A 10,000-nucleotide genomic window follows, 5' to 3' on the forward strand; every position below is an offset into this window, starting at 1 on the left:
AAATTCCACTTCTTATGTTTTTTTTAAGTTTCACTGCACATACCATAGCATTAGCACAGACTATTAATAGTGCATAAACCACACAGGGTACATTCAGTCATGACTGTTCCAATTACATTTTGAAAAAAAGAGAACAGCTGAATTCCAACCTAAGTATTATCTTCTTTACATTATCTTAAATGATGCACTTCTCTGATTGGCCTGATTTATTCTGTAAGCAGACGCTTGTTTTTTTTAACATTGGCCTCAGCAGCCTCCACCCAGCGAGAATGTGACATTAGGTGGATGTGTAGTTACCTTGAGTGCAGAGCAGAGAGCAGACACCACCTGAACCTGCACTGTCTGCTGACGCGCTCCCTTCACCTGCTTCACGGCCTCACAGAACTGCTCCAGTGTCTGAGCCCTGACAGATCACACACACACACACAGGCAGGACTCAGACAGAGCAGAAAACTCAAAACAGACACTTAAACTCAAGCACTAGAAAGGTTACCAAGGGGGTTGCTATGGGGAGAGAGAGAGAGGTGCCCTGAACTAGGACTGCCAGCCGAACCAGATCAGGATAACAGAGCTTTTGCTGTTTTGCGTTAGATGATTGTTGGATTTTGCTTGGTTTATGCAAACAAACGCAGAACTTTGCCTCAAATATTACCTGAGGCGCTGCAAAAGAACACATGAATGAAACTAGTCTTAAGTCTCACAAATGAACCACAGTTCTAAAGCCTAAAGGCGTTTTCAGTGACCTTCACAGCGTGTGTGAACGTTGGGTGGTGTGGGTACCTTTGTTGAACCTCAAGATGAGGGAAGATGACTCCAAATAGCTGCACGGCAGACAGAATGAGGGCAGAGTTTGGGGGGAGGGGTACAGGGACATCCTGACATTTTTCACAGATGGTGAAGGGGTCAAACTCGAGGGACCCACAACCAACACTGCCCCCCTGAAGCTGCATGGACAAGGACACGAACACACACACGCGTGCGCGCACACGCGCACACACACACACAGACATACATGCACACAATTTTTGAGAACCCTTCAATTAAACACGAAATTTCTTTCAAAACCAGACAGAATTTGATCCTGCTTTGGTCTACTGCTCAACTACTAGTACTGGTGTACTATATTTTTTGAGATAAGGATAACACTGATGTTTATTGCTTTGGCCAGCGCTGGTTCAGGTAGGGACGCTGATCTCACCTGTTCCTCGATGTAATGTTGATCCATGTCTTGCATGCCAGGCCCCAGCAGGGCCAGGTCAGGGGCGTGGCACAGAGGGGTCATGAGGCTCAGCTCAGGGCAGGCTGTGACCTCTGACCCCATAAGGTCACTCAGAAGCTGCTTCAGCAACACTCCAAAATTCTCTGTGTCAAAGAGGACAAACCAAATCCGCATATCAATCAGACCTGAACCCAACTCATTGATCAACAGGTCGGGCACTGCGGCCCTTAAGTTGATACATTCATTTATTCAATTTAGAATCACATTCAACATATGTCAACACAGTCATCATAAGAAAATAAATGCCTTTTAAAATAAATGCATTTTATAGTACACATTTTAACCCATATATAAAATAAACAGTGCAATCTCCTTTAAAACAAACTAATCTGTATATTATTGGGCTCAGGGGAGGTGGGGTTTGTCGTTATATTATTCTTGCTTTCATATCAGCTAACGTAAATCAACCAGTAGCATCATCAACCAACTGACTGTCGGAAACCTGTGTCATGCACGTTTGTATTGTCGTTGTGGGTGAAATAACTCAATGTGGACTTAAAGTCCTAGGCTAGACTCATCCTCTATAAAAAGACAACAACGCAGTAACAAAGGACAGGTGTGACGTGGTGAAACAGAACAATGTTTATTTTATGATTTAGACAGAAAGCTGATTTGCCAGCTGCATTGCTGTTCTTTGGAGAAACTCACATTTGACTACAGTCATTCAGGCAATGTCTTAAGTCCCTCGCGTTGTGTGAATGTATAACTAATGCTGGCTCCATCTGTTTACAGTCACTATTTCACTGTATGGACTGTAACACACTCACCTTCATAGGTGTTTGGAGGCAGTAGTGCAAAAATCTCATACAGCTTCACTCTGAAGACAGCGGCTGAAGTTTTTATCTGGTTCCCGTAGGATTTGATCAGAGAGGGAAGCCTGCAACACAGAAAACACAGCATTAAAAGACATCGAGACATACCCGCTGTCAATCACAAACACAAAGAAGTGACAACCAATCAGAGACGAGCTTGGCTCCCTCATCTCACTCACTGCGTAAGCAAGGCCACGGCAGAGGTCAACAGAGGGAGCAGGCGACCTATGACCTCATCACTTAGGAGATCTCTGCAGTGCACCAACAGGCCCTTTAGAGCTGAGATGAAACACACAGTGTCAAAGGTCAGCCAGAGAGTTATAAGATTTTAGGTAGATATCACGCAGCAAGTCAACAAAAACATGACGCTCTTTCTACCTTAATTCTTCTCATTACGTGTTCCTCATTTCTGTCATTATGGGTAGCTTTATGCAATAGCTACACTAAACAACTGAGACACAAATGAGACACCAATGAGGAAGAGGAAACAAGAACTGACCACACAGCGCCCCTGCACGCCCCTCCAGGGTAACCTGCCAGGTGAAGGAGTCTCCACGACGCAGCTCACCGTCCATATCCCTCACCGAGAGCGGGAAAGCACATTTCCATAGCAACAGCATTCTGGGTAAGTAATGCACAATCACATTGGGTCCTGGAAGGACAAAAAACAAAACAAAACAAAAAAAAAAAACAATGAAAAGAGCTACAGTTTGCTACACAGCAGAGGTGAGATTCTCTCTTACTGACAGAATGCTAATTTACATATAAAGAACATTAGTTTTGAAAACATTACGTGAACGAGGCCTTTCATAAGGCTGACGCTTAGAGCTGCCAAACTATATATCTCTGTGTCATTTCATTTGTTTATCAGTGGCACGTTTGATTTGAATGCCACATTCATCATGTTTCACGTAAACTAAAATCTGCAGAGGCACAGACGGGCAGGTGTGTGTGTCACAGAGGAAGTAAAACGAGTTTTGACTATGTCTCAAGCAGCCTGCAGTCACGATACTGTCCATGTCATAGACGCGTATTCACCAGCACCTCTGCCTTTGCCGTAGTGCAATGAACAGAAGTGAAGAGAGCCGGCCACTAACGACATACCCGTATGTTTAAACCATGTTTATGGACTGAGCGTGAGCTGGAAAATTATTCCGCATTCTGTGGGGTTTATTTGCATTCTGTGAAGCGACATTAAAACCCAGATGCAAACGAGAGAGACGGTAAACAAACGCTCATTGGCCGACAGCTCCACTATTCACGAGAAGTCTGCCAAAGGCTTGCCTTGACTCGTCTCTGATCCTCTGTTACATCAGCGCTGCAAAGCTCAACACAGAGAAACTGATTAAATCGTATGAATCCACGGGCTTACCGAGTGTAGTGAGGGCACGGAGGAGCAACCAGCCTCCCTGAGTTCGCTGGATGGAGATCCGGCTATTCTGGGCCGCAGAACGAAGCAGGTCCTCTGCTAAACCCATTAGGACCTGCGTGCAAGAACAGAGGGAAACCGTTTTCACGTGACATCCAAACACAAACTGGGCCCACCACAAACGCACATCTGAACTGATCTCCCTCTATCACGGCAAGAAAAATAAATCAATAAACAAGTGAAGAGAGGAGGAAATGAACAGCACATCCATTCAACAGACTGGAGACCACACACAATTACAGCAGGTTGCTTTAAGTTGTTAAAAGCAACCTCCGCTGATTGTGTATGGGTTCCATGAAACATCCTCCTGGTTTCATGAAACATCTCCCCGGTTTATTCAATCTGTCCGGCTCAAAGCCAAGTTCACGGGTTTTTTTTGCATAGAGCTACAATAGGCAGTCAAAAAGTGCATTTATGAAATAGTTTAAATAACTACAAGCGTTGTAAGCGAGTACTTTTATCACGATAAATCAGATATCCGTGCATAGCTCGTCAATCGGGGGCCGACTTCTCAGTCCTGTAAGTTCTCCTCGGCGCTTGCTTTCATAAGCGTCGTAACTCGTTGTCGTTGGCCGGGGAGCAGAGAGAGAAGAAGTGGTTAGAGATGGGGGAAAAAAGAAAGAGGAGTGAAGTCTCACTTTGGCTTTGGTGTGAGGGATTCCTAAAGGACAGTGCTGTAGCGCACCCAGTAAGGCAGCGATGGCAGCGCTGTAACCGGCCACAGCCTCTGGACTGGACCTCAGAGCGTTCAGTCTCTCCGTGCAGCGTTCCAGCAACACGGCCACCTGAGCGGGAATCGCCACGGCAACGCAGCGCAGGCACCAGGCGGCCGCCAGTCGGGCGGGCGCGCTGGGGTGCAGTAAGACGGAGATCACAGTGTCCAGCACGGCTGTGGCATGAGAACGAACAAAGAACAAAGGATAGAGAGGGGGAAAGAGAAAAAAACCCCAAAAACCCAGAAATATTTAAATGAGCTGTTTTGAAACCGGGGAATGCCCGAGACTAATTTTTTTTCTCATGATGATTTGTTTCAAACACTCGGGTGGTTGATTGATTTTCATATTCAAACCCTATAATTCTGCCACCTCTCCTCTACAGCAGCACTGTCGAGCGAAACATGAAATGATACAGGAAAACATAATGGGTATCGAGCACAGGCGGCTCCTGTGTTCTGGGAACTGACCAGTGCTTGGTTCCTGCAGTAAAGGGACAGCAGTGGAGCCCAGGTTCTGGACCAGACTGCCCAGTTCCAGCAGCGCACACACCAGTATGTGCTGACTGGCACTGACATCTGTGGTGCTCACACGCGTCTCCACGTTCCCCTCACACATCATATCATCTGAAACAAACACACACACACACACACACACACACACACACACACACACATAGAGTTCATAAATATCCCCATTACAAAAGACCATCCTGTGCTTGTAAAACAGGTTAAATTAGATTCACGAGTAAACCATTTGTAGTTCTTGATTTTGTGTGGTCATCATTAATTAGAATTAGAATAGGAACCTGTGGGATCGTGCACACACACACGGTGAGCAGTGAGTAGTGAATTTAACCTCCACATTTAACCCATCCTATACACACTGGTAGTGAGCACACACACACACCAGAAGCAGGAGCAGCGGGGGGGGGGGGGCTGTTGGGGGCGAAATGCCTTGTCCAAGGGCACTTCATCTATGGATGTTGTGGGAGTGGAAAGCGCTGTTCACCCACTTCCCCACCCACTATCTTCCTGCCTGACTAAGTTGTTGAGAGTTGAGTATTGAGCAAATAACTGTGAACGAACAGTTGAGTGTTGAGCAAACAGTAGAGCGTTGAGTGAGTAGCTGAGTGTTTCGAGTGAGTAGCTGAGTGTTTCGAATGAGTAGCTGAGTGTTGAGCGAACAGTGGAGTGTTGAGTGAACAGTAGAGTGTTGAGTGAATAGTTGAATGTTGAGTGAACAGCAGAGTGTTGAGCGAACAGTGGAGTGTTGAGTGAGTAGCTGAGTGTTGAGCGAACAGTGGAGTGTTGAGCGAACAGTGGAGTGTTGAGTGAACAGCGGAGTGTTGAGCGAACAGTTGAGTGTTGAGTGAATAGTTGAGTGTTGAGTGAGTAGTTGAGTGTTGAGTGAGTAGTTGAGTGTTGAGTGAATAGTTGAGTGTTGAGTGAGTAGTTGAGTGTTTAGTGAATAGTTGAATGTTGAGTGAATAGTGGAGTGTTGAGTGAATAGTTGAATGTTGAGTGAATAGTTGAGTGTTGAGTGAATAGTTGAGTGCTGAGTGAGTAGTTGAGTGTTTGTGAGTCACACAGTGGTTCCTCACCCACGGCTTTCTTCTGTTTGCTGATTAACAGGCAGATATCTTTGGCTGCTGCTATCTGGGCCTTCTCTCCGAGCAGACTTCCCAGCGTTGCTCGGAGGATGAAGGACACGCAGCGTCGGCAGCAGACCGCGTCCGCCGCGCTCTGCGTCGCCCTGGCGTTAGACACCAGCTCCATCAGAAGAGCCAGGAATGATGGGAAATGGGCCTCGAGCCAGGCGCCTCCCAGGGTAGACACAAAGACCATGCAAGCCTGAATAACAGATCATCCAAGTTTATTAATCGTGCGTGTGTATGTCTATGTCATCTCTGTGTTAACAAAGTACGACAGCAAAGCAGCTTGGGGGCGAAAAACTGGTAACCCCCCCCCCTGACACACACACACACACACACACACACACACACACACACACACACACATATACAAACACACACTCTTTAAGATGCCAATTTATATTTACATTTCTGGTCATTTCATTACCTCTGTAAGATTAATCCAACACCTCATACTTCAAAAACTTCATGCACCTGACTTAAATATTCTGAAGTTCATTTGCATTAGTTAATTTGACTGTCACTTCAGGGTGACTTAAACTTATTACTATCGATATCAGTGGTCATATGGATTAAGATTAAAATTACGAGTTCGGCGCCTACTTGAGGCGTTACATCAGTAATAATCTGTGAGGCGTTTGGCTCGAACACTCTGGACCTCTTCTCTGACCGCAGTGGCTTGGCCGTAGAGCTCCAGGCGAGTTTCGTTATAATGACCACTGTAACTGAGCGGTCTGAGAGCTTCGTTATAATGACCACTGTAACTGAGCGGTCTAAGAGCTAAAGAATGCGTCGTCGAGTCATTCACCTGTGTCACGCCCACTCTGACCTCTCTGCTGACCGAACTGGTCCCCTTCAGCATGTCCCCGCTCGCCCGCAGGAAACCGGCCCCGCCCCTCATGAACCCCCCCAACAGCAGGTCCATCACCTCCTCCAGGGAGTTTCGCCTTGAACCCTGCTTTGGGGCTAAGAGGAAAGAAGCAAATGGAGGGAAAAAATTTCTAAAAAGCGGAATCTCACTTTCAAGAAATCTTACCGTATGTCTGTGTACAGCTCTTTGTGGGATATATAGGACAACAGTCTACAAACAAAGTTCTTCTTCTATTTATTCTTCTTGTTCTTCCTCTTATTATTATTTTTATTATTATTACTATTTTGGGACTTACTGTTTTTATCAAAACTGTAGTGGCTGTTGAAACACGTTTTTGATGAAAAGATTACTTTGCCAATTCTCTTTAAAAAGAAAACTTGCTCTGTTGAACCGAACTGCAGACCTACCTATGGCTTGTTATTGGTCTGAACTGGAGACGTACCTATGGTTTGTTGTTGGACTGAACTGGACATGTACCTATGGCTTGTTGTTGGACTGAACTGGAGACCTACCTATGGCTTGTTATTGGACTGAACTGGAGACCCACCTATGGCTTGTTATTGGACGGAACTGGAGACCTACCTATGGCTTGTTGTTGGACTGAACTGGAGACCTACCTATGGCTTGTTATTGGACGGAACTGGAGACCTACCTATGGCTTGTTGTTGGACTGAACTGGAGACCTACCTATGGCTTGTTATTGGACTGAACTGGAGACCCACCTATGGCTTGTTATTGGACGGAACTGGAGACGTACCTATGGCTTGTTATTGGACTGAACTGGAGACTTACCTATGGCTTGTTATTGGACTGAACTGGAGACTTACCTATGGCTTGTTATTGGACGGAACTGGAGACGTACCTATGGCTTGTTATTGGACGGAACTGGAGACCCACCTATGGCTTGTTATTGGACTGAACTGGAGACGTACCTATGGCTTGTTATTGGACGGAACTGGAGACGTACCTATGGCTTGTTATTGGACGGAACTGGAGACCCACCTATGGCTTGTTATTGGACGGAACTGGAGACCTACCTATGGCTTGTTATTGGACGGAACTGGAGACCTACCTATGACTGGTTATTGGACGGAACTGGAGACCTACCTATGGCTTGTTATTGGACGGAACTGGAGACGTACCTATGGCTTGTTATTGGACGGAACTGGAGACCTACCTATGGCTTGTTATTGGACGGAACTGGAGACCTACCTATGACTGGTTATTGGACGGAACTGGAGACCTACCTATGGCTTGTTATTGGACGGAACTGGAGACCCACCTATGGCTTGTTATTGGACTGAACTGGAGACCCACCTATGGCTTGTTATTGGACGGAACTGGAGACGTACCTATGGCTTGTTATTGGACGGAACTGGAGACGTACCTATGGCTTGTTATTGGACGGAACTGGAGACCCACCTATGGCTTGTTATTGGACGGAACTGGAGACCCACCTATGGCTTGTTATTGGACTGAACTGGAGACCTACCTATGGTTTGTTATTGGACTGAACTGGAGACGTACCTATGGCTTGTTATTGGACTGAACTGGAGACGTACCTATGGCTTGTTATTGGACTGAACTGGAGACCTACCTATGGCTTGTTTGGGCACAAGTGCTGATGCTAGCAGAGTGCCAAGCAGCTTAGACACAGTGACTCGGACGTCGTAGTTGGAGCCATCGAAGGCTCGGAAACACAGGGTGGCAACGCTCTCGAGCTCAGACGACCACAGGAACACGGCCTCTCTCTGCAGCTCCAGCAGGCACTGCCATCACACACACACACACACACACACACACACATAGCTGATTTGTCCTCAAAATTCTACCATAAGGGGCCAAGAAAGGTCCAGTCCACAAACATATACAGTGCTTGAATTCTCTCCCTGGCACTGACAATGTAAATTTATGTGCAGTAATTTAACAATTAAGGTCAATCGAAAATGACCTCACGTCCCAAAGTCTCCTGATGTTTTATACAGTATCCTCAGAATACTATTCTTCACTCACTCATTGTGTTTTCTGTCAAGGTCATAGGTCAGTACAGGTTATGTGTGAATTTACTGTTTGACAGTCGTTTGAGATGGTAGAGTGGTAGAGTTTACAGAGAATATACTCTTTGACAGTTTTTTTAGACAGTACAGTGAAGAGTTTACAGTGACAGTTGTGTGAGATGGTAGAGCAGATTTGTCATGAAATGTTTTGTGATGAAATGTCTTGTGATGAAATGTTTTGTAATGAAATGTTTTGTGATGAAACGTTTTGTACTGAAATGCTTTGCAGTGAAATGTTTTGCGATGACGTGTTGTGTCAGGGTGTGTGTGGGTAGTACCTTGGCGGAGGCACTGCGTACAGCCATTGAACGGTCGGTGAGGCACTGACGTGCGGCCTTGTAAATGTCCCTGTGACAAGGCACTGCACTAACCCCCAGGCCCTGCAGAATACGCTCCACACACAGCATGATCTCGTAACGACCCTGAGACTGAACACACACACACACACAAACCATCATATGATGCTGACTGACACAAACATTACTTTGTACTGAAACTGAAACTGTGCATGCACACACACAGACACTCACACACACACACCGTACCTCATTCGAGGACGACCTGAGTCAAATAATAGGTGTAATATGTAAATAACTGGGCCCTGTCTTATACTCTTACAAGGCTCTTTTATCTTGTGTGCTTTTCTGTGTTTCTAAAACTCAAACAGGTCAAAATATGGTAAAACAATAATAATAATAATTATGTAAAAAATCAAATGAATGCCTCATAGAGTCTCCACCAAAACTGCCTTGATGAAAACAAGGCCAGTAGAAAAGGATGTTTTCCTCTGAGAGGAACTGGGACAAAACTCAGTAATTTATATACTAATCTGACCCAGGTCTGATATCCACCTAGACTGAAAAACCTACAACATACATGCACCTACACACACACACACACACAGATTACAGTTAACATCACAAAGCCTCTCTGTGACCTAGCAACAGATCCCTGTCATCATGGCTACTGATTTGGTAACTAAGGTACAACACGTTTAATAACAGATCTACTCACAGGGAAGCAACTGTTAGTACCTTGGATTCTCAAAAACAAAATTAGTTTATGTTAAATTACAGTAGCTCATCCACCACAGCAACTGTGGAAGAGACTGTTTATGGTCAGTTCCCTTCATGCAAAACGAACAGAAGTTTGCAGTGCTTAAACAGGAAGTTCAAACCTGTACAC

General features: G+C 45.5%; 1 protein-coding gene across 1 annotated transcript in view; it reads right to left on the reverse strand.

Moving 5' to 3' along the window:
- heatr5a (HEAT repeat containing 5a) overlaps positions 1-10,000 on the reverse strand; it is a 27,911-nt gene that overhangs the window by 15,047 nt on the left and 2,864 nt on the right. Inside the window, exons 4-16 of the mRNA XM_030770996.1 lie at positions 9,094-9,243; positions 8,356-8,527; positions 6,696-6,853; positions 5,837-6,086; positions 4,704-4,859; positions 4,159-4,409; positions 3,464-3,575; positions 2,591-2,743; positions 2,271-2,370; positions 2,047-2,156; positions 1,190-1,362; positions 781-938; positions 298-403 (exon numbers count right to left, since the gene is read on the reverse strand). Of these exons, the coding sequence (XP_030626856.1) occupies positions 298-403; positions 781-938; positions 1,190-1,362; positions 2,047-2,156; positions 2,271-2,370; positions 2,591-2,743; positions 3,464-3,575; positions 4,159-4,409; positions 4,704-4,859; positions 5,837-6,086; positions 6,696-6,853; positions 8,356-8,527; positions 9,094-9,243 (2,049 nt within the window). The remainder of the gene's footprint in view (positions 1-297; positions 404-780; positions 939-1,189; positions 1,363-2,046; positions 2,157-2,270; positions 2,371-2,590; positions 2,744-3,463; positions 3,576-4,158; positions 4,410-4,703; positions 4,860-5,836; positions 6,087-6,695; positions 6,854-8,355; positions 8,528-9,093; positions 9,244-10,000) is intronic.

This window comes from Chanos chanos, chromosome 1 (assembly GCF_902362185.1).
Source record: "Chanos chanos chromosome 1, fChaCha1.1, whole genome shotgun sequence".
Taxonomy (NCBI): domain Eukaryota; kingdom Metazoa; phylum Chordata; class Actinopteri; order Gonorynchiformes; family Chanidae; genus Chanos; species Chanos chanos.